Source organism: Caloenas nicobarica, chromosome 1, assembly GCF_036013445.1.
Source record: "Caloenas nicobarica isolate bCalNic1 chromosome 1, bCalNic1.hap1, whole genome shotgun sequence".
NCBI lineage: Eukaryota > Metazoa > Chordata > Aves > Columbiformes > Columbidae > Caloenas > Caloenas nicobarica.
The window spans coordinates 109,144,022-109,169,331 of record NC_088245.1 but is presented as its reverse complement, the minus strand read 5'-3'; the positions used below and the strand labels follow the sequence as shown (position 1 = coordinate 109,169,331).

The 25,310-nt window shown below is 38.7% G+C and overlaps 1 protein-coding gene across 4 annotated transcripts in view; it reads right to left on the bottom strand.

Annotated features, from left to right (window-relative positions):
* Positions 1-25,310, bottom strand: part of CNKSR2 (connector enhancer of kinase suppressor of Ras 2) — a 216,759-nt gene that overhangs the window by 162,104 nt on the left and 29,345 nt on the right. For all 4 annotated transcript variants that reach the window (XM_065634105.1, XM_065634123.1, XM_065634096.1 and 1 more), the window contains exons 2-3: positions 16,862-17,025; positions 5,156-5,358 (exon numbers count right to left, since the gene is read on the bottom strand). In XM_065634105.1, the coding sequence (XP_065490177.1) occupies positions 5,156-5,358; positions 16,862-17,025 (367 nt within the window). The remainder of the gene's footprint in view (positions 1-5,155; positions 5,359-16,861; positions 17,026-25,310) is intronic.

Below are 25,310 nucleotides of genomic sequence, written 5' to 3'. Positions count from 1 at the left end.
AGAGCAAGGAGGCAAGATGGGAAGAGACAGAGGCCATGCAACTGCCACCAAATGTCACCCCAGGTCAGTTTCCCTCAGGTTGCTTCCTCTTCCACACAGCACAGTACAGTTCTTCCCAGTTAAGACTATAGTAATGAGCTGTACCTGTTAAATCTAGCTGTCCCATGAAAGAAAAACATATGATGTACAGTGGGACTTGAAGGGGGAAAATGGTGTGCTGAAAAGACGCTTTTGTTCCCAAGGCTGCCTTCACTTTGCAGCAGCCACTGACTCCTTAGGAGACAAACTCAACAGTCAATGTGCCAACTTCTAATGAAAATACAACCTTCTGTCTGTGTGTCAGATGGTTTGTTAAGGTGTGGGAGAAAAAGTAGTGGAGGAACCTAAGCACCCTTCACCCAGGACTTCATCACAATTTAAGTAGTACAACCAACAGGTAATAGCAAATTAATAGGAAAGGAAAGAGATGCGAGTACAGTATAAGAGCGGGCTGTCTCTTAGTCAGAGAGAAAGTTAGTTACAAGCATTGCTCAATGCTCTAAACTTGGACCTAAGAATTTTCTGGGATCCCTATAATATCATTGCTTTTCAGTTCATATTTGCCTCCGGACAAAAAGTAGGAAGCATCACTGGTGTCACTGAAGATTCAAGCAACATGGCAAAATCTTAATGTAATTTTGTTAAAGATGAAAAAAGTAGTTCGATTCTCAAAACCCTCTGTGAGTTCATGGTGCTTTTAGAGCAAGAAAGCCATGGATGGACGATGTCTATTTAATTTAGAAATCTCAGAGAGACAGTGAACACTGACACATCCACACCAAGCAACACTTTCACAAAGTGGTTTTCAGGTAGACTGTAAATGTGTGCTGTAAGAACAAAATATGACCTGGGATTAACAGAAATAAATGTCTAATTTCAATTTTCATTAAGTGTGCAGATACTACTGGGCATACTACTGTAAAGAAAAAAAATACTTTTATGAGGTTAGAGATAGCTTTATGCCAGAAAATTGCAATGCATTCTTATTGTGGATCCTCAGTAGTGAACTCATAACAGTAATCCTAATTTAATCATACATTTAAAAAAATTCTCTCTGTTATACCTTATGTTTACCTTGAGAGACATAAAACTTCTTACTCAATTTTTATTTTAGATCAGCTGCACATGTTTCAATTATGTTTTTTTCTTCATTCATTCTAATGGTTTTCTTTAACAATTCAGTTTATTTTCCTTTCAACTATGTTTTTTGATTGTCATCATTCCAGTTTTCCTAGATCTTTGACTACCTATTTCATATTTTTGAACACTGAATTAAAAAAAAATATACATATGGAGACCTGTATTCATTATATTTGCCACTTGGCTTCCAGACTGTAGCATACTTTGTGGTCAGGAGTATAAAGCAGAGAGTTTTCCTTGCTTGACCAGAGTGCTGCTTAACAACATTTATTTCCCTCCTGCTTTGATACCAAATAATAAATTTGCATAAAATGAGTTGCCAAAACTTTAAAAGCAAGGTTGTGTGTGTTTTAACTGTAATTAAAAAGAAACATTGAAAAATGCATTTATCAGAACTGCTATACATAATCTCAGCAAAGAAACCATATTGCACAGAAATCACTGAGGCCTCCTCACCAGGGTGGAGTGTGTCAGCCCTGTAAAAGGCAGAAGAAATTCCAGGAACCTGACACATCAGAGAAGGAGGATTCAGAAAGACGGCATATATTACTATTCCAAAGAATGCACCTCTCATGAATTACAGAAATAAAGATTGAAATGAACACCAATGATCTAACGGGAAGTCTAGTACGCCTGGATGACTGTATATATTACTCTCTAATTCTTGAGAAGTGTCACTGGAGACATTTAGATTCCAAGTTGTTTTGAATATCAGATAAGTAGTTTGTTGCTATAGCCTGAAGTGTGGTTTTCCATCAGCCTAAGAGCTAAGTTAATTGTCAAGTGGAAATGCACCGTGCTTTCACAAAAGTCTCTCATAGTTTTTGAAAAAAAGAACCAATCTCATCAGCAGATTGGTTTGGAAAAATCTGAAGATTAGGGAAAGAGCATAAAATAAAACATTATTAAGCTAAAACATTTCTTTAAGTCTTCTGGAAGAGAAGATAGATTTTATGGGCTGAGAAAGTAACACAAAGTTAAAATTAGTCTAAAAAGTTTAAGGACATAATCTATTAATGTGATGACAGTTTCTTTACAGGACGTTATTGGAGAGCTATTTCATGCTCTTCAAAATCACCAGCAAACCTCTTTTGAAAATGGCTAGAATTCTCTGCTAAGTTTCCCAGCTCCTAAATGAAACTAAACCAGAAGAATTTTAAAGTCTGGCAATAAAAGCTACCCTGCTTTTCAGTAAAACTCAATCTCTGACATACATCTGGAAGCAGGACTGCTCCAGGCAGAGACCTGAAACAAAGGGCGTCCTTGGATTGGCCTTGCACAGTGGCACTGCAAGAGCCACAGTGAAAGTAATTCAGCACATCACAACTCTCGCGCTCCTTTTGATTACTGTGCCTAACAAGGTCCTTATAGATTGCGTCTTACAGAAACATCATAAACAGAGTTCGCCAGAGCAGTAAGTGAAGCGCAAGTCGTATGGATTCATCACGATTCCCTACGCATAAAAAACACTTAATTGCATTTCTATGCAAGCTGGAGCTGCTTTTTATGGATGTGACCTGAAAAACACTGCATAGGGGCAGCCCAGTATGGCTGTTACAATGGGGTGGATGACTCTTAACAGCCACTTTAATTCTCCTAATGGTTTGCTGTCCCCTCTGTCACACCCCAGACATGGAAGTGGCATTAGAAACCAACCAAAACACTAAGATAGTAATAGCTGTGCAGAATAAAATCAAATCCCTGTTCCTGACTTTAAATACTTTATTTTAAAAAATCTTTCTATTTCCCCCTAGTAGCCCCAATAGCTGCTTAGAAGGAATACAATAAGCAGAATCTTATTGATCTCCAGATGTTCCTGCTTCCTGAGAAAAATGTCATCATTGGCCTGCCTTTATCCTAATTTGGGGACTTTGCAAGAAGGAATAACACGTCTAACCAAAATACCCACACCCTTGCAAATCAGAAGATTCTTAAAATGTTATAGAAAATATTTGTCAGAACCAGATGTTTAAGCTACATGGATCTTTAAAAGAACTTTCGCAGAAATCTGAATAAAATTAAAATATCACTTGTAGGAAGCCTAACTTGGGCATTAAAGAGAACATTGCTAAAAGCGGGCTACCACCATGGCTGACCTCATTTTCAACTTCTTGGAACTCTTGTGTCTGACCAGCTATCATTTCAGATAAATGCAAAAGTCATTTTGCATTTTACCGGGAGTAGAATAGATATGCATGCTTTTAGAAATTATTTAGAGATCTTCTCCCACCAATACTAAAACCTGCTAACAGAATTATCTCTGACAAATCCAATACAGCTGCCTTTATAAACATAAATTTATGAAGAGCTAATTCTCAACAAGCTCCTGAGCTACAAACAAATTTTACAGACTGGATTTGTCATTTAACACTAAAAGTGCATAATTTGGGTGCGGTGCACAATACTAGAGTGACACATTAGTGCTCCGATGCAGATGTTTCCTAGCATCAACAACTACTTTCTTCCTGAAGTTCAACTACTACATTCATATTAATACGCCAAAGCCACATTGTTTTTCAATGTGTTAAATGTATATGTATATATGAAAGTTTATTTGTAAGTCCAGATTATTTTATGGAAAAAAAAAAAATCTCAACTTTGTAACTCACAGTCTTTATCCATTAGCCACAATTCCAATGAGAAAACAATCAAGGTTATTTCTAAATAGAAAGAAGTGGCAGACACTAATCTGCCTATGCAAAAGAACATCGTTTTATACTGTTCCTTCCATTTTAAAATGCAGAATGATATGCTGGTCTCTGCCAAAAATGATTTGCAGGGAGAAAAAGCGAAGCCTACAGGTCTTCTGAGTAACAACAAAGGCTAGAGGCAGAGCTAAAAATGTATTCCCAATTTTCAAAGTCTCATTACTAAACTCTTTCCATGAGATCATATCGCTTCTCTGCACATCTAATGTTAAATGTCTAAACAGAAATTTAGGAGCCCAACTTCAAGTACACTGGTTTGAAACTTGGGGAAAAGTGAGGCAAAGAGAAGCAGCAGTGGTAGCTGCAGTCTAATGAATAAAATAAAAAGCTGGCAGTTCAGCTTAAGAAATGGAAAAGATTCATGCCTCACCTAAACTTTTCATACTGAAATAATTTATGGGACAGAAGCCAGTTTTCCTCAGGAAAATGAAACACAACAAAGCCCACAGCAGTAAATCCAAACAATTCCGTTGGATTTTAAGAATTACACAAAGATCATACTGTGAACAAAACTTCAGCTGCTAGACACAAAATAAAATACACCTTTAAATCAAGATAAGTATTTTATTTTTTGCTGATAAAAATTCACTGTGATGCATTTTATAAAGACATACAGATAGACTAATTTTAACCACTTCAGGAGTTTCAATGATTATCTTAAATACCTGCATATTACTCTTGTTATCATCAGAAAAATGTCACTACAGATACAGTAAAGGAGAGCATTTATGTCCTGGTCCCACATACTTCTCAGGTAATAGAAGCAAAAGTGTAAACCAGTTCCAATTGCATCTACAGTTGCAGAGGTATTTCACTGACATTTAAAAAACCTAAAATGCAACACGCATATGTAGGCGCACACACACACACACACACACTGGAAGTATATATTGACATCTGTATAACGAAAAGTCTGATCACAGTTTTGTGAATTTGATACTATCAGAGCAATGAATTCGAGTTATGCAGGTCAAAGTGTTGTTCTATTTTAATAATAAGATACATCTATAATCTAATGATGTCAACCTGTTGCTATATTGAAAATATTTCTAGGTATGTGTCAGGTTGCAGGGCATTTAGAAGTATTGTACTGAAATGCTACCTGAATTGCATGCTGACTTAACAAGAAAAAATTGCTACAAACATACTCTCAGAATTTGTAAATGAATTCTGCTTACATTTCAATGTCTACATTATATTTTGTAAAGAAGTTGGGGTTTGTGTGTGTGTGTGATCTGGTTACCTGTGACACATTTGGGAGATTTTACCTGTCCAACCAAGCCAGCAGACTTTTAGCTGCTCCAATCAGATCCACTACTGATGTCAGAAAATCATTCGGTAACTTGCGGCTGGTCCTTCCATCATAGTGGCCACTCCTCCTCCTCCCAGTGATGAAGTTCTGCAGATTTTTGGCAGATGCATTCAGTTTGTGAGAAAGGGTTTTTAGATTTTCTGTTTCCAAACCATAGTTCTGCATTGGAAAAAAGACAGAGAAAAGAGAGTTAGCTTTGCAGTTGAACATGAAGTACCAAGAAAAGCAAGACTGCTCTTCTGCTTCAAAACTTAACCATTCCTAATAATTAAGGTAGAAATACACCCACTCATTAGTTTTTAAATGTATGGCATGTTCTGTTTCTAAAGTGCGTAAAAATAGAACAAAAGAAGATCAAAATTATGAGTGATCTTTCAGCTGGTTTTAAGTGCAGTGAGAAAAAGATCTCAAAATGAAGAAAAAACCCTAGTCTGGAAGACTGATTTTCAAAGCAGTGCATCACTCTTAGTAGATCAGATGCTTCTCTTGGTATATCTGCTGGTTAGAGACCACAGAATCACAGAATGTTAGGGATTGGAAGGGACCTCAAAAGATCATCTAGTCCAATCCCCCCGCTGGAGCAGGAACACCCAGATGAGGTTACACAGGAAGGTGTCCAGGCGGGTTTTGAATGTCTCCAGAGACGGAGACTCCACAACCTCCCTGGGCAGCCTGTTCCAGTGCTCTGTCACCGTCGATCAGTCCCTTGTGTTCGTACTCACACCAACTCCTAAGATCACGTTAAGCAAGAGGGCTTGCAACTAGGAGAAGTATGCAGTAGGGACACAGTGTGACAGCAAATTGCTTTTCTTGGTTTCAGTGAAGGAAGCATGTTCACTACCTTATTTTTATTCTCGTTGTCAGTAAAGATCTGCCAGAGTCACAGACCAGAGAACACACTCTGCTCAATGTCTATGTTGCCCTTTTAAAGTCAAGCTGTAAACTTTGCTTCCATTTAAAAGTCAATGCCTTAAACTTAAATCATGTTCCTGAGCTGTGCAGCAGAGACAGAAATAATTACGCAGAAATATTAACAAATAATGCTTGAAAATCCTTCAAATATACAAATGTTGCTGAAACAGCACTAGAGAATGCCCTAATTTAATGTTCAATTACAATATAATATAGTACCATCAGTAATTTGTTATTTCTATAATAGATTTGTTTTCCTCACAAATGGAAAGACTAATAGAGTTATTTCAAAATAGATCTTCTTTTCCCTTTGTAAAGGAATAAGCAATTGCGTAGAACTGAGCTCATTATTCCTGTAGGGGAAAGATGGTACTTCCAAAGGTGCTCCTCACTTTAACAACATCACAGGGTTATAACATGGGGTGCTCACAACTTTTTCAGTTGATGATGGAACGGGCTACTTACTATCAAAGGTGGACCATTTTCTACCACAAATGATGATGAAGTGGCATGCAGAAAGCCCCTCAGCTGCACACAGAAAAAAATCTACTTCCTAACAACAACCGTTGTCCTCACCAGCTCATGTCCCAGGCTCCTGCTTTAGTCCCCATGCTAGTCTGCCCCCAAGGAGAAGAGATGGGAGAAGGAATATATTTGCCTATGCTAATTTAAGACTGCTGAAGCTTATTTACCTTAGTCTTTTTTCTATAGGAAATGGGGGAGGGGTGTGTGATTATTTACAGCAGTTGTCATGCTCCTAATCCAAACCTTCTATTAAATTAACTTAATCTCCTCTTTAATTATACAGGGACTGCTGGAAGATTACACAGAATGAAGCTAGCGCCGGTGAGCCCCCAGCCCTCCCACAATGTCCACTCCCAAGCAAATGGGAGACAGATCACCCCAGAAAGGAGAGACATCAGCACACGGCTAGTCTGCTCTCTCAGGCACACCCCTCTTTGTGCTTCTAAACCCAACACACTTGATAAGGGAACCACCAAAATAACAGCCATCCTTCCACAGCAGAGGATGCACTTTGGGACTTGACTTAAGGAGGGAAGTGACCATATGCTAAGGCTGCGCTTTAAAAATCACGACTTCTGTGGACATCCATATTCTGGGCAAGGAAGGCTTTGCGGGCATGTTTCTCAACTGCACGGTTTCTACACAGGTGCCATCCTCTGCCACCACATTCAGTTCCCAATTAGACAAATTGTATGTTTGGGCAGTGACTTTTCCACCATGTAAACATTCTATAGCAATTATACAACAGGTAGACATAGGTTATAAATAAAAAATTACAAGATGGAAACAATAAACAGGGATGGAAATGTAAAATGTACTTTGTAGCTAAACGGCTCATAACTAATAACTTATTAAATCAGTCCAAATTAAAAGAGCTAAACATCAGATAAAAGTAAATTTGGTTTTGCTGCAGTTTTCTGTGGTTGCTGTGGCTCAGAGAGCACAACGGAGATTGCAGACTGAGTAAGAGTGTGTTGGAAAAAAACACCAGGTTTGTTCTTATTTCATCCTGCTTCTTGAGCATCTATCTCATTTTGGCAAAATTAACAGGTGAAGAATCAAATGAAAGATAAGTCACACAAAACGTCTTACAGATGAGTCAAACCATGATCCCACCACAAGCAAGCCCCATGACACCCGCACAACATGGTGCTCACCTTCCCCAAACACAGGGGCATCGACCACAAACCTGGCTGGCCACAGGCTTCCCTTCTTTCTGACACACTGAAATGTTGAACTTTTTATCCCTTCTTTCTGACGCACTGAAATGTTGAACTTTTTAATTCAGGGGGCTTTTACTAAGAAGCTGAATGCAATTATCCAAATATTTGGCTCAGCTTCAAACTACATGAGGTAAATACGAGTTTCCTCAGCAGTCACCATACCACATCTCTGAACCCCTCTCAGCCCCAGCACTGAGCTGCTATGGAACCTCAGCGGAGATCTCATCCCCTGGCCCCAAACCTCACTGTCCTTCATTAAGCTGGGGGTGAGCATGGGCAAGGAGCGATCCAGGCACCTGCTCATCTCCCAGCCAGGCTGCGCTCAGGGCACATGGCTGGGGGAGACTACGCTGAGGCCTGGGTTGGATCCCAATGCTCCTCCGCAACAACCCGAAATAATTTCTCCTCTCTCTCTTTCTCCATCCCCCCTCGTCTGCTTAGAGAGGCAGCATCTGGGTACCATCCTGCACTGCTGTGCTGTGCCTACTACAGCGGGAAGGAACCCTGACAGGCAATGTAGCAGGCCTCCCATCTCACCAGCAAGCCACGTACCAGCAAAAAGAAAACCTGCAATATTGAACACTGCAGACTGAGCAAAACAATTCTCAAAAATTTATTCTATGGCAGGAAAATAGGGTGCATTTATGTATAAGCTTCTTTAGAAAACTGGCTCCTATAAAAGCTTAGTGGCCTCTTGTTAACATTTCATGTGATGGTCACTACAGACACTTTTTCAAATGTCCTTTTTCACTGTCAGATATGTGGAAAGGAAGAGTCAAAGTTAATGGATAGAAAGTCTGTTTTCACACATACTCATCAAATGCCTGTGTTTTCTTTAACATAAAAAAAGCCTTAGGGACAAATTTAATACCTAAGCTACATATAAAATTCAGTCTTGCATGAGGAATGGCACTGATTTTGGTAAAGCCTCCACCTGGAATATGAGACAGATATAGCCAGAAATGGAAAATACAGAGATAAATTTCAGGTAGAATATATTTTTGGTCAGCTGTCTTTATTGAAGCCTTCAAGTAGAAGGATCCTAAAACATCAGCCAAGCTAACAAAATCCCCTCTTTGTTTATCACTAATATTTCTGGCCCACATTAAAACCAAACAGTTGTATGTTTTAATATTGGAAAAAAGCTTGCTCAAATAATAATTCCCAAGTTTAATCACACTTTATATGTGATAATATACTATTAACAATATGGTTTTCTCAGAAATACACTGCGTTTTTTTCAAGCAATGTAAGGAGATAATTGCAGGCAAAGGAGAAAACTCTTTGTTTTCCCCTTCTCTGCATTTAGCCAGCACTAATGCAAGTTACACTTTCATTAGCCAAAATAAATTCAGTCACTGAAAGAACCACAAAGAAATCTCTCCATGCTTGTAGAGATTATGAGAAGCAAAGCAAGTCTATGCATCTGCTTTCATAATGAGAGGCTACAGAGCAAGAGTCTCTTCAGAGACACCCCGCCTCAACAGAAATGGCTCTAATGGAGTCTATTCTGGCAATCACAAAACAAGAACTTGACGAAGCTAAGCTACACTGAGTAATAGCTTGTCAGCAGGTGTTCAAACTAAAGGTGGTGGAAGCTATTAATAGACATTTTACCTGCTAATTACTTTTCTGTGGCTTCACATGACAGTGTGAGTGATGAATTATAGTTCTTTTCTTCACATGCTGACAAGCAGCAGCTCTAATCACCACTGATGAGTTTTGCCCTTTTTTTGTGCGTGTATGTGTGCGAGAGAAGCCAGCCTGATCCCTCTACCAGCCCATTCCTTGCAGCAGCACCACAAGGTAGGAAGAGAGTCTGGTGACGAAACTTTGGAATTAAAGTGAACCTTATTTGGATTAGCTTGACCAATGTTCATTAGCTGATCATACTCCCTTCCTCTCCCCAATTAAAAAAAAAAAGAAAAAAAGAAAAAAAAAAAAAGAAAATCACAGCTCATTTCATCTCCTTCCTGTGTTATATTCACTTAACTCATGCTGGAAGGGAAGTGCACCTCACACTGCTAGCACAGGTTAAAAAGTAAAGTGTTCCTAACTCATTTAGCGCTACCTCTGCTGGCTCAGGTAGGGTGTCTAGAAGCTGCTGAGACCTTTAGTTTAGAGTATTTTTATGCTGCTCATTACAAGTGCAAAGATGTCTCAGCTAATAAAAAAAGCTAAGTTCAGAAATCAAAAGAAGTCCGGGTGTAAACACATCGCAAAATGCAACACAGACATAGCCATAGTCCCATTAACAAATCCAGAAATCCCTTAGAATAGATGTCTTGATCACAACTTTTATGCAACCGTGGACTTATAGACTGAGTACAGGACTTTTAGGTAAGAATACTATGTGACTACTAAGAAATGGACTTAAAATAACCTCAGGCAAGCTTAATTCTGCCCCTCACTATTTTTTCAGTGCTTTCGTGTTCCATATTAAATTCTTGAGCATCATTTCTGTATGTAATACTTATTGGTTTTAAACAAGCAACCCAGATCCAGTAAACTTCATAGAGTCCTCACTTCTCCGGAAGCCAGGGGAAGTTTTTAAATGAATAATAAAAACAGCATTACATGGCTACCATGGCACACAGCAGCCATTTCAAAACCATGCCTCAAAATTTGGGACGGCCAAAAATTCACTGAGGAAAATTGCAACCTTTGCCTCCAAACTCTTTTTAAAAATGAACAAAGTGCATCTGAACCTCATTCTCCAAAACACTTGGCTGAACACATCCCACAAAGTATGAGGCAGAGAGCTTACCAGTCCAAAGTTGCGTGCAACTGAGAACACAGCTTGTCATCTGGATGGTGTCTTATGTAACTTTATACCTCATCAGATCTGCCTGCAACATATTTCTAATGGCCCTTCTTCCAGCATCATGAAATGCCAACATTTAGGTTCTCTCTGCTTCAAATAGCACTGACATATGGGGTAGTTTAGAAGTGCACAACACATGACCCTTACACATCTGTTTCATTAACACAGAATAAGTAGATAAGGAGAAGAAGCCAGTTAGTTCAAATGACACTTATCATTTACTGCAATTATTAAGTATATACTGATTAGAAGGCATGGTTTCTAAGAGTATAAATATTTGTCCTAAATGTTTGTAGTCAGAAAAAACTCAGGTGCATGACACTTACAGCCCTGCAGAACCCAAGAAAGATTAATAATTATCATCATCACCCCCTTTCCTGAAAAATGCCCTTATTTTTCCACAGCACAATCAAGCAACACATCAAAAAGCCAAGACCTGGTTATGCTTTGTAGCACTAATAGAGCAATTATGTGACTATTCTTCTTATTCAATCAGCAGATTCTGCAAGACTAAGTGCTCATTATTTTTTGTTTATGTACTTTTGCATGTAATTTTGTCCCTAGCCAGCCAAGTGCTCTTATTTCTCCAGAATTCAAAGTTACGGTTACATATCCAGTTACATGCATTTCACAGTCTTAAACAGCTAATCAGTAGTTTCGAATTAAAAAAAAAAAAAAGGTAGATTGTTATGAACACACTACCTCTTTAAAACATTTTAAGGTGTAACAGCCCTTTTTTGTCCAGCCTGCTTTTAAATTGGTGGGTTGAATCTTTAAAGGTCCCTTCCAGCCCAAACCATGCTATGACTCTATGAACTAGGGCATGTATTTCGCACTTGCCCAAACTCCAAACAGCCCAAAGAAAAAAACAACTAAGAAAAGCATCTAGGATCCACACCGGATTCTTTAGCCAGGTGGGAGAAAGAACGTTCACTCTTTGCATACAGACATATTTACTGCCTTTGGCACACCCCTGGGTTTACTGCAGCTCTGTATAAAAAATCTACTAACAACAACAACAAACATTTTCAATGTGATCTATATGAGCTATCAGAACACCTTTAAATCCTTAGCTTTATTCATCTGGTGATGGACTTCAGGATTTCCTTCTTGACAGATAAGCTGTCTCAGGCTGAAGACAGGAAGGTAGATTATATATAAGCAGAACTTTAACTTTGAAAGGGCAATAGTAATAAGGGTAAGTAATTTTTCTGCTATGAGCATGCAGAATATTAACAATAAATCACAACCTCAGTACATACAAATCTCCATTCTGAAATGAAGTCTTCCTCATTTAGCACTATGATGATTAATTCTAATATTCACTATTACTGACAAAAGTAGTTTTAAGATCTGACTAGTGATAAGGGCAAAGGAAAGGATTTCTGCATGAGAAATAGCAAGAAGATGAAATTAAGATAAAAGGCATAATTCTTAAGAGGAATTGAATCATTCATGGGTGAAGTAGGCCTATTTTTTACATTCATTTGCATATAAATGTTTTGTGTTAGTGGTAAATGATAAGTAATTTCATGCTGTTAGTGCACACCAATGTTTTCTCCGCCAAATAATAACGCTATTTCATCTGTTGCAATCTTCTAGCTTTACAGATTCAAATATAGAGTGTGTAAAAAATTCCTGTGCAGCCATAGCCAATTTAAGTATCTAGCATGAAACTAGTACTGAAACCAGTATGCTGTACAAAGCAACTGTTTTGCTGTGTTTTTTTAAACAAACTCTATTCTACACAAATGCACATTCCCTGAAGAAGTATTTTGCAAATTCACAGGGATAACTTTACAAAGTTATCTGTTTAAAGAAAACTAAAGCATTCAAAAGTTACTTGTGAAGTTTCCTAAATATTATCTTCCCAGAACAAAATATTTCTCACTTTAAAGTCTTCTCCTAAAAATATTTGAAAATTTAAAAAATAGAACAAAACTAATTTAATCTTCACTCAAACTAAATGTACACAATATTTTTGAGAAGTAAAGTAAAAAAAAATCCTCATGCATTGTAGCGATAAGAAGAAATCTTTGGCTGTGTAGCCTTCAGTCTTTGTATTCTTCAGAGAGCAAGGCAGGGCAGCCTTTTCTGGGAAAAATATGATACCAAGGAGACATAAAATTTAGACTCCATGGACACACAATAAAATATGGTCATCCCTAGTTCTGATAAATGAAACATGATCTCCTGACAACAGAAGATAGAAAAAGTATTACAGGCATTTCATTGCTTTCTGCAGCACAGTTCAGTATTCCAGGAGCTACAAGACTTCCAGATGCGCTCCAAATCTGAAGACTGATAGAGTGATTTGACGGCATAATGTAAGTAATCTGTCCTTCAGTATGCATTCCTCTTTTCATAAGCATCACCTCTGCCTGTCCTCAATTTACTTTCTCTTGGTATTGTTTGTTCACCTCCAATTCTTAAAGCGATCAGAAAAATAAGGGTCATAACATTTTTTGTGTGGATGAAGGTCTGCTACGCTGTTTGTTTACTGATTAAATGTAAAACAGTCTTAGACTAGCTTCACTGCCACACACATACTGAAAAAGATCAGGCTGAGGCTGCATCTGCGTGACAATTTTCTAAGTAATGAACAAACGTATCTTTTATCTATTATGTGGAGTGGCCTGGAGAAAAAAATGCCATGGTAGCTATCTCAGTACAATTTCTGTTGTATCTCTAGAGCTGGACATGCAGTTTCTTAGTTTACCATTTTTCAACCAGCTTTGAGATGTCAATTATTTTTTGAGATTTTTGTCACCACAAATAAACATGTCCACATCAAGCATGGATCTGCTACCTGTTAGTGCCACCAGTGTGATCTTGGTTTCATGTCCCAGTTTGAAATGAAAGTCTTGCTGGAAACACAACAACTCTACAGGCTTATCTCCATCATGGTGTTTTCCCAAGGACTGATCAAAACCCATGCAACAATGAAATACCATCACAGACCTCACTACTTCTTTCTTTTAAGCATGAAGAACATTTCATTTATCTTGCCTTTTCTGACATAGGGATTTTATAAAACATTAAGCCGCACAGAGTCAAGACAATCTATTGAACATGCTCCCACCTTCACAGACCGAAGGAGAGAGTGAAGAAACAAACCACGTTAGTTACATTGCCCGCTCTCTCCTGGAGCACGTTCAGCTTCAGTGATGGTATGTAATATGTATGCCTCCACCTTTATCAGTCAAGAGTGACCTGTAACAGCAGTAGAGCAGCTGGGCAAAATCTTTATTCTTCCTTCTTTGAAGCACCACAGGAGAAGAAAACCTGTGAATCTCACTCCCAGGCTGCTGGCTGTCTTGTCAAGAGCACAGTATGGCAGGCTGGCAGCCAAGAGAGACGCTACTAAGACAGATAGCCCAAGCCGCTATTTGTTCTTTGATCAGCTAACAAACACTGGAAGATCCATTTGTTGCAAGTGCTTATGACAGGAGGGGAATACTGTGAGAGACCATAGCCACCCACCCACCTTCTGTCAAAAATCAATAAAGTACATCCTTTAAATAGCACTGTCAATCATAACTGCTTCCTTCAATTATTGCAGCAAGGAGTTTGTCTATTTAGCACTGTTCAACAGCCTCCACCTGGGTTAAGGAGGTCTCATGGTCTCTCCATATCAGCCAGATGCACTTGTTCAGGCTCTCCAGGAAGAAAATGTTGCAACACAAGCAGCTGGACTGTCATTTGTCATATCCACAGCTGACAGGGCAGAAACTACGACCAGAAATTTACGCCTGGAAATACTGTGAAGGGGGCAGGAAGGAAGCAGCCCTTAAAACACATCAGCTATCAACATTGCAGAAGCTTTCCTCATTGATGGCAACTCTATCTTGGAAACTTTCTCCTGCAGAGCGGGACCAGGAATGAACAGTGGGAGGCGGATCTATCCCCCTCAGTTGTCCTCAATGCCAAAAACTGTTTAGGTGGTCACTCACTAGCTCAGAGAGAATGAGGAGGAGAATTAGAAGTGATAACCCTTTTGGTTTTTAGTGATTAGTTTAAAATCAGAGATTACATTTCCAAGGCAAAATTAACAGTCATATTCTACCACATCATGCCACCCTTCATCTCCAGCACTCAAACAGATCTTAACTCAGTTGGATCATACACTTCTAACTCATGCCCAATTCTATCATGAAGCCCCTGTCAAACTTCGGTGAAATAGAAAAAATAATCAGATAATTTTCATTAAAATACCTTGCACAGTGACTACCTGCAGTAGCAGTTATCCTATGTTGGAGAGTCATAGTCTTAAAGTTCTCCTAAACAATACAGTCAACATTAGAGGCTACTTGGAAGAATGGGCAAGCACTAACCAGGACAGATACTTACTGATGCAATAAAAAAAGGAAAGCCTGTAACTATAGGACCAGTACAGCCAAAAGGATTGTCTCTAAATTAAATTTCCTAAGAGGTTTATCTGACTGGTGAACAATAAATTCAAATTAAGACTACTAAAATCAATATAACCATCACATTTTGTATCCCTGAGGAGCCATCAGGAGCCAATTGTGAGACTGCAAAAACCTCAACTTAAATTAGAAGCTGTGATCTGAATACCTGCTATTGTGTTTCAGTGGTACCGTTTCCTTTAAGAAGAACTCAGAAAAGGAGAGAAAACTACGTGCACGACAAGGACCAGGAGGTTAGAGACTTGCTGCATGAATTAAGGATGCAGTGTTAGCCTTTGCTACAAATTCCTTATTTTATATTCAACTTAGATCTTTAGACTTTTGCCTAAGATAAGGGATATGCAAATACAAGTTGTGTTTGTTTGCCTAAAGATAACATCTATAATTACATATCTGGGAAAAAAAAATCAGCTAATGAACAAGGTTCTTTCTGTGGAAGCAGGTTATTTCTGAAAGAGCTGCAATCTGTCTCCCTGTGTGCTGGGAAAGAATGGTCACCAGTGTTCACCCTAACTTAGATTTTTGTCTCAGTTAAAGTATTTACTTTCTTGTTTCCTTTTGCACTGTCTGATAAGTACTTTGTGAATAACACTCTGTTCCCTTCTATATCATTAGCAATTTTTTTTTCTAGGATTACATCCTTTCTATTATTTCAAAAACAAATAGATAAATTAACTTATTGCACTGAGCCACTCTGTGACATTATTAGAAATACTACTCTAAAGAAAATAATCTGAGATGTGTTTAAAAACAAATGTCTTCCTGCATGGAACAGATTTTCTCCCCTTTTTTTACTTTTTCTTTTGCTCCTTTTTTCCCCCACTCTTTTATCTTCATTACTCCTCACATCTATCTCCTAAAGATGCAACAGGATATTCAGAAAAACTGCTGCATACTGAGAATCCACAAAGCTTCTGAAGAGCCTTTCAGCCTACCATGTTTGATTGTCTCTACTGGGATTCAGCTTTCTTAAACTGCTTCTGAGGCTTAGAAAAGTAGTACGCATTAAAAATCCACAAAACACCACTTTAGGTAGTCAAGTATATCTTAACAAAGCTGTTCACAATCCTTCCTACAGCAGAGAATGCAGACAGTGTGCCCAATCTATCACTAATCTCTACAGGCACATAAAAAAATTCGTGAGAAGGGTGACACCACACCCCTCACTAAAGGGATAATCCCAGTTACACATGATGTGACTTGACCGAAAAGACCATTATCAAATTCCCTCTGTATGCTCAATAAAAAACGTATGTATTATTTACATATAAGATAATTATTTCAGTATTTAATCCTTTCTACTGTGAAATACAAGAAGCTATGTTTCATCAAGCTCGAATAATCATCTAAAACATAATTTACATGAAAGGATCAGTGAAAAATGACATGGTTAATATCAGGACATCTTGTTTGTAAAGAGCAACCAGCACCCAATTACTGCATCCACATATGTAACTCTTTTACATTCCAAACCAAACCCAGTTTAGTCCTTTTTTGATTCAGATAAGCTTTTCTTCTATAAAGACATATGCAAGCCTTAAATCTCTGGTACCAATTTATTTAACAAGCACCATCCTATCAGTAGTTACTGCTCTTTATCTTGCCTGTGGTTTAAAATGCTAAATTGTTCATACATGTCAGGAGTTTCTTGAACTACTTAGATCGTCTTTAGGACTAGAAATTTGAACACACAAACTGTGAATGTGCAAACACTGTCCACTCCCCCTAGTTTTCCCCAAGAAGCTTACCAGGGCACAGAGCAAGTCTACTGCTTCCAAGATGAGCTCCTGATGGCCAATTCGTGTGACGCCAAGGTCTTCCAGCTCTTGATGAGTAATGCGTAGTAGCTGGTCGCCACTAATCTTCTCTCTCTCGAAGTTCTTAATATATTGCTGCAGGCAATCATCAAGACCTGCAAAAACAGGATAGAAGAAGGGAAGACAAGTCAGCAACATTTTGTACTGCCATAGAAAATAAAACTGGGCTGGAACCAAAAATCAAGCCAACGGAGGATAATTTCCCTACCTTTAAGAGAAGCATTTCAACATTACAAAAAATTTAATGCTACCCAGAATCTTAAGATTTGGAGAGCTACGGCAGCCACGGTTTTTCCACCTGTGGATGATACCAACCACTCCTGAACCCCGAACACAGCCCTGAATTCTTGTAGTATACTGCGCCATGAATGCGTGTCTGGCAGCCCCTAATAACAAATATGTTAGCAATGCCTCCATTACATCTCGGGGAGGGGAGAGGAGAGGAGAAGAGGGAGAAAGGGAAGGGGGAAAGACATGCTCCCTTCTCCAGGTACAGCATATCAACATGGAGTGAAGAGCACTGCAGAACATGAGATAATCCATCATCCTTCCCAATCAATCTTTGCCTAAGAGGGCCAGACCAGTATAGGGAAGCTCTGCAGCATACACATTCTTGTGCTAAGGGAATCAGGAAAACTCTTGGGTACTTGGTGGTCCATCTAAAACTTGTGTCTGAATACCTTCCAATAGATCATCGTGATTGATACCAAGTAGCAGGTTTTGACAAAAACCTGAATGCATTAATCTAGCAGCTTCTTGAGAGATACCACCTTTCTGATGGCCGTCTTCAAACAACTCCAGCCAGCACATATCTCTCCAATGCTGAAAAGACATCTGCACATTAGGTTGCAAGGAAGTGAGAACATTTTAACTTGCTAATCAAAATGTCTGAGAAACCTGAAGATACATTGAAAAGATCAATCTAACTGATGGGCCCCAGCTGACACACAAGAGCCCCATCTTATAACATAAAGCTTCTCTGAAACTGGTTTTGTTGTCTCTTTGGTTCTCTTTCACCCCTTTCAGGGTGTATCCACAGCTCCAAAGAGATTCCTATGAGGAACATGTTGGTATCGCATTCAGGGATACCCCAGTGCCAGGCCAGCCTACCATTCCTGGCTCAGTCCTTGGGCAAGTGTCACTCACATTCTGTCCCTGCTACATCCAACTGAACGTGCCCTGCACACATCAGTACAATCCTCACATGGCTTTCACCTCTAGAATTCACACACCAAAACTAAACCACGTACTAACACACTGTAAATCAAATACTCCAGGCCTGAGACAGAGGAAACTCTCCTTAGCGGGTCCCCAGTTCCAGCAGCCTCTGACCACGGCCTTCTAGAACCTGCCGCCTGATTTCCTGCCTCTGAAACGAAACCACTTAAAGGTCTAGGTTAATCAAGCGTTTGGAGCCATGTCTTCCACTCATTCGTTTCCTTTTCTAATCAAACAATCACTCCAATCAGTCATAGACTCTATTACAACTTATTAGCAGGGAACAAAAAAATGGTGATTCAGGATAGATCATGTATCACATCCTGCAACACAGCCTGGCTCCCTGATGTGCTTGACCGGCTTGTGAGGAGCTAAAATTATTTTCTAATTCTCCAGTAAGGAAAATACAAATGGTTAAACTTTCAGTAAGAACAATGATCTAGTAAAGCTTTTATTCTCCTAGGTTTCATCCCTCTACCTTAGGGGAAACTGCATAATCAGAACCACCAAGACTGATCCACAAAATGATTTGGTTGTCACACGTGTGCATGGAAAAGAAGACAGAAACACTCTCTAAAGTCAAAACAATACACCCTGATGCTTTGCGGAGGGCCTCACTGAATTTTCGGTATTTTTTCCCTTTGTACTTAAATAACAAATACTCAGCCTTTGGCCTTAGAACTGCTTGTTAATCACAAGGAATGTTTCACTGTAGAACAACACAATACACGCCTACTCAGTGTGATGTACACGGGGAAGATCTTAATTTCTCTTTTCTTAGACATCATTGCTTCAGAACATGCCGAAGGGCATGAATCCTGCATATTTCCAAAGCATTTCAATGGGAGCCTTCAAATCATCCAGACACTGTGGTGTCTCTCTGAAGTACGAGGCAATGTTCATCATTATTAGCAAACAGAAAAGCAGCAATAAAAATCAGGTTTTCTTTTCTGCATGGCACCTGGAAAAGAGGCTATTTACCAAGTCCAACATCTAGAACTCGGATGTTAACATTTAAGTTGCAAAAGGAAATAATTTTTCCTCAAGTCTTCTTGAATCCACTTTATTTGTTCATACACAGACACATGATACCATTATCTTAAATTTTTTGATGTAAGCCTCCTTGATTTATCCATATTTGCATCTATTTTCTCCAAAAGCGCTTCTTAGCCCAAGTTTTCCATCTGGTATATTAATTGCATGAGCTGTTTTACAAGCACAGTCCCATGCACAATGGCATTGATTTTTTGAAATAAATTGAATATTCTTGACAATACATGAAACACTTATCTAAAAACATATTAAAAATAGGCCATAGATGTTTTTTCACTAAATGACTAAAAAACGAAGACAGTAAGTACTTCTAATATTCCTGAACTTAAGTCCCACACTGCTTACACAGACTGCTGAATGAGAATAATAACATTAAAATATTCAACGTCATCAGGTATCAAAAAAATGAATTCCTAGCTAAGAGACTAGCAACACAAATCCAGAATAAGACATGACGGATGCACTTAATAAACACTTACTGACAGTTAATTCTAAATAAAGCTATTACTCTTCCTCCTCCTGCTATCTATGTATTTTTGTCATTCAGATGTAATATAGATGGATGCATATAGTTCATAAAGGGTATGAAAAAAATTTAAGACAACAAAAATATTACTGACAATTACTTGACTCACCAATTTCGTAAGAACCACAGCCATGAAAGAACAAAATAATTTAATCATAGATTGCGTGACATTTTCAGAATACCTTGCCACAATTACTTCCCGTCATTCCCTAAATAGAATATCCTTTTTGAAGTCATTTATTTCTGTCATTCTATTTCTTAAATAAAGAGCAGCAACTCTTTTTGTAAACAAAACTGTGTACAGATAGGAAATAATAATAATACAAAAAGGCTGCCTGCATTCCTTACCCACACCTTTTCACCCCAGAGCCAGGCAGACAGCCGTGTTTGCCAGCAGCCCACCAGCCACTGCTGCATTCACATCAACAGGAGGAATTGCAGGAAATGGGCATTGCTGCTTCATAATGCCATTTAAGTTGGGACAGGACAAGATGTACCAAAATCCATCAGGTGCCTGGGGTCCACAGAGACACCCTGGAAGCTAACCGGGAAAGCACAGATTTCTTAAGAGCACTTTGTCTTTTACAACATTCCTGCAAGTCTAGCATCCATCCGACCTCAACGTAGTAAAAAATTTTTCTAGCTGGCACAGTCTGCTCCTCTTCTGCTCCACAATGCCCTCATATCAGAGGTTGTCATACAATCCACATACCCAAGGAATCCCAGAAAATAACTCAGTTTGATGTACTAATCCCTGCTCCTGGCCATGGGTGTGATTAAGTTTGCCAAGCACGTAGTAGTTCTGGATACTTCAAGAACAGTCATTTGTGTCTAAAAATCAGATTTGTTATTATGTTCTGGATGCACAAGGCTCTACAGCAGGAATGTCAAACTCATTTTCACCGAGGACCACATCAGCCTCACGGTTGCCTTCAAAGGGCCGAATGTAATTTTAGAACTGTATAAATGTAGGAGTAGTTACATGGTCCCTGGTGAAACTGAGTTTGACACCCCTGCTCTATAATATATCAAACAGATTTTGCGATATCAATACACAAATAAGTCTCATTTTCAACAGCTCGGATCCTCACCCAAAATAAGCACAGGATCTTTTAAGTATATGTAAATGTATAAGTGTTCCAATAATAAGAGAGTTTAAAGTCAAACCGTATGATGGTACTCCTCTTCCTTTTAGACTTATTCTTTAAAGGAAACACGATATAATGTAACTTTTTTTAAATTTTTTTTCTTGAAAGATTCCTCATCTTAAGCTCCAGAAATAACACAGACCTCCAAGGACACTTACTACTAAAGAAGCACTCCCCTACCCCACATGCTTTCCCCTGAGCTTATCAACCATGGAGTCTGGCAATGCTGTCCAGATCCCACCATACACTCATTACCGGCCCAGTTTGACTGGGGCCTAGAAGAGCATTTGAGATGCTAAGTTAATACATTGCACATCTTTGCCAGCTGGCATACCCCTGAGGTGTTATGTACACAGATGGACTGTTCTGTGCATTAACAGAAAAGGAACAACTCTTTTCATTAAGTTTAAAACAAGCTCTACCTCATGTGTGGGTCTAAACAAGCACAAAACAATAGCAAAGGTAAAGAAAGCTCTTCCAAAAGAAACTGCTCAGGAGATTCAGTGCTTCTAACATTAAAAAAATTCTCTAGAAAAGTTTCTCTTGCAAGTAGAACATATTAGAGCTGGTTTCCTTCCCTGCTCTGTCATTCAGTTCTGCCTTGTGTGAGCGAAGTCAGAGTTCATCAAATCATTAACAATTTTAATGGCTTACTGATGTGAAATGGGGCAGATTTCTATGCAGAGAATTCCTTTTATTACAATGGCACAGTAGAAACTGACCAAAAAATGTTTCATTTCGTTTTTTCACTCATATGGTTTTCTCAAATAAGATTGCAGGACGCAGTGCTACCCTCCAGGGAAATCTTCCACACTTGCAGTCTTCCTAACTAATAACACAATTGCACACTTCATGATCTCTCTGAGGTATTATCTTATTTTCATGTGCATAACAGGTTTTCTTTTGAAACAACCAAACCAACAAACTACCCTGTAATTCAGTGTCAGAAAAGGTTATGCACATCTGGGGTAATTCAAACTCAGATGACCCTCTCCATGAAATACATCCTCAGGTTCTGATCCCACAGTCTGCTCCTCCTCTGCAACCAGTTTGGTCTGTCCTCCCCCCTCAAAGAGATCAGAAAGTATTAAGATAGACTATCTTTTCCTACAGCTAGATTTGAACTCAAATTTGTAACCAGCTGCTCTGATATATAAGAGAAGATACAGCTCTGAAAATAGAGGCAACTAGGTAGAATATTCTTACCCAAATTGGTAGCAAAGGAATTTTTCCTTAAGATTGGAAAATCTCATGTCCTTATGAGCCTTCTTTTCAGTTTGGGTTAAGAGAAAGATAATGAACATTACAGGTTTAACTATCACACCTGAAACTTTTTTATGCTCCTCTAGTAAATCAGGACAAGGATGCACACTGACAACTTCCCTTGGCAAGCCATTCTTCCGTAAACACAGCATTTACTGAAAAGTAATCACTTACAGAAAATAATGGAATCATTTTGCACAGAAGGAAAAGACACACAGGTTTCTTTAAAAAAAATAAATTTCAGGTTTGGGGCTTTTCTTTTTCTTTAAATATAAGGCAAAAAAATTAATCTCTTAATCTGGACAGAAGAAGTATGCTCTATCTGACCTCCATCAGTTGTATGCCTTAACAAACACAAATTCAGGCAATGGACTGTAGCACAGAATTTAACAAGTCATTGAAAAAAGTTTACACTAGAGTTTAATAAAAGCTAGACATTTATGTAGCACTGTTCAGTGCCTTTTCAGGTTATAAACTATTATTTGTTATATTTTTACCCAAACTAACATGATGGCAGGAACCATTAAAACACAAGATATTCAGAAAAATACCATGGTTGCTTTTTTCACTACTCACTATTAAATATGCATTAAATTTAAGCCAACTATTCTTAAGAAATGACCACCCCAGAAGCTGCATGTAGGTCCACTTATGCCACACACCATATTTCAAACTTTAATGTTCAGCTGAGCTCCTGAAAACACTGTGCTATGAATTACGCATTTGCACACAGGCTTTATTTATCCGGAGCTGGTAGGCTACTAGCCTATTTGCTTTAATTATACAAAAATGCAAGCTTTCCTTACATCAAAGAGCAAAACGACCAACCAGGAAACTTTTCCCTCTCTTCCACCTCAACCAGAGGGCTGCTCCTGGGCAGAGGCAGCCCAGGGCTGGCAATTCTCCCCGCCACAGCAGCTCCTGTTTGCGGTACGCACTCAGCTTTCATCCTAGGAGAACCAGAGCACAAGAGACGACTAGGAGAGGCCACGGTCTGCCTGTGGGAGATGGGCGTTTGGAAATTCTCCATGTCCCTCAGTACGGATGTCACCACAGAAACTGGGAGCAATCCAAGTCAGCTGCTTCCTCACCTGAGAGGCAAAGATAATTCTCCTTTGCCCATGTAAGGGATGCGCATGTAAAGGATGCTCACTGCTTCAGGGTCTTCGGCACCTCCTGGGCTTCATATGTGACAAACAGATGTCACAGTTATCAGTGCCAAAAGACAGAGCAAAGAACAGAATGTTTTAAGAGGATAGCAAGTGCCTGCCATGGATGGGACGGATGCAAAAAAGTAATGCCCCATCCCAGGGGAGCACTGCAGGTAGGATGGCAAAAGAAACACCTGAAGCAGCTTTTGTTACGGACTGGGTAAAAATTACAATATTTTTAAAGCGAAAAAAACATTTTAATTGCTGGACCCAGATTTATGAATGGGTACAGGATTAATTAAAAAAAGAATTGCCAAATGCCTGGATTACAGCAATATTTGCAAAACAGCTGGACAGTCACTTTGTGTGCTGGTTATCTTTAATTTCAGGCAAAAGCCCTCTAACTGTAAAACATATTTATCCAGCACTCCATAGAATTATTCTCTCTCACTCCCTCTCTCTCTCTGTATATATCTATATATGAGCCAAAGAAAATTCCAAAAGCATTAAAAACTAACATTAAAAATGACTGAGAATATCTCAATAATTATTCCTTCAAACACAACATGCTTATTCATAGAACATAGTATAAGATTACATGTTTGCCATGTGCAGTTTAGGATAGATTTAATTTTTTCTAGGAAACTTTAACTGCTCATAGCCAAAGCATCAGCTGAAAGGTACTGCTAAAACCTACATTTTTAGGCAATGAAAGAGAAACACAAAGCATTAAAAAATCCACTAGATATATACTACTACTCCCAAAAAGGCATGTTAAGCTTGTAGAATGAAGAACTTAAAGGACAGATGATGAGAACATGAGAAGCAGCAATGTAATCTGAACTCAGCCCCTCCTGAAGATATTATAAATGGTGAGACCCTGGCTACTAGACCAGAGGTACTGTATACAGCACTAGGGTAAACGAGGAAGGTATCACACTGGGCTCCTGAAGAGATGTGCAAAATGAAGAACTGAAATAAAAGTATATTTTAGACCTTGCATGTTGCTCTGTTCTTTTTAAGGTCCTTGCCAGGAGAAGGGCCTGTGCTCAAGTAAAGAAAAAGCCACCAGGGAATGAGGAGATGGTATAGTATTATTCCGAGTGAGAATGTGGGAGTCAAAGGGTGTATTTGTAACAGCAGTGGGTTGGAACAGCAGTTTGAGATGAAAGAAGTACTGTCTCAAGTCACTACAAATTCTGTAATTAAAGATCAAATTTTGTTCAAGGAATCTAACTCCGAAGTGTCTGCTGTTTCCGTGTTTACAGATACACTCTGTTTTCACAATCATCAGCTCTCATGAGACCTGGATATATGAACTGTATGACCATGTTGGCAATAAATAGCAATTTTGTTCCTCAGAAAATTGTAGGAACGTCAAGACTGAGTGGATCATACATAGCTCATCAGCAGCTCTACTTTATAAAGAATTTCACATGGACCAACTTTTAAAAGGGTTTTCTTGAAAAAAGAAAATGAAATTTTAAAGAAAAGACAGAGAGACTGAAAGTGTACAAGTAGACTAACTACAAGCGTGATTTCAAGATACAGAGGACTGAACTGGGTGCAGTGTCTAATAGAACATATTTTTAATAAAATCAGTCCTTGCTGATAGACTACTTATAATCAGGGCTTATTATGGCAAGTTTGACTTGTTAATTACAAGAACAATACTCAAACTGTTCTGTTTAGCTGTTGATAAATATAATCATTCATATTTTTCTGAGTGCTTTTTGTTTCCATTATGCCCATCTGTATAGCAAAGCCAAATCTTTAGACAAGCATATACAAGTTTTGCAAAGTATTTGAAATCTTAAAACATAGATAACACTGCAAGAGTGAGTGCCGAGCTCTGTTGCTATGAAATTCAAGGATTAGTACCACTGATTATCAATATTGTTCTCATTGTAAGAGGTTATAATTATTGTTATATTTAGGCCTCTTATTATTGGATTACAATGACCACATTGTTCAAATACAGCTGTGGCCTTTGCACATGAGAAATGCTGAAGCGTGCTAAA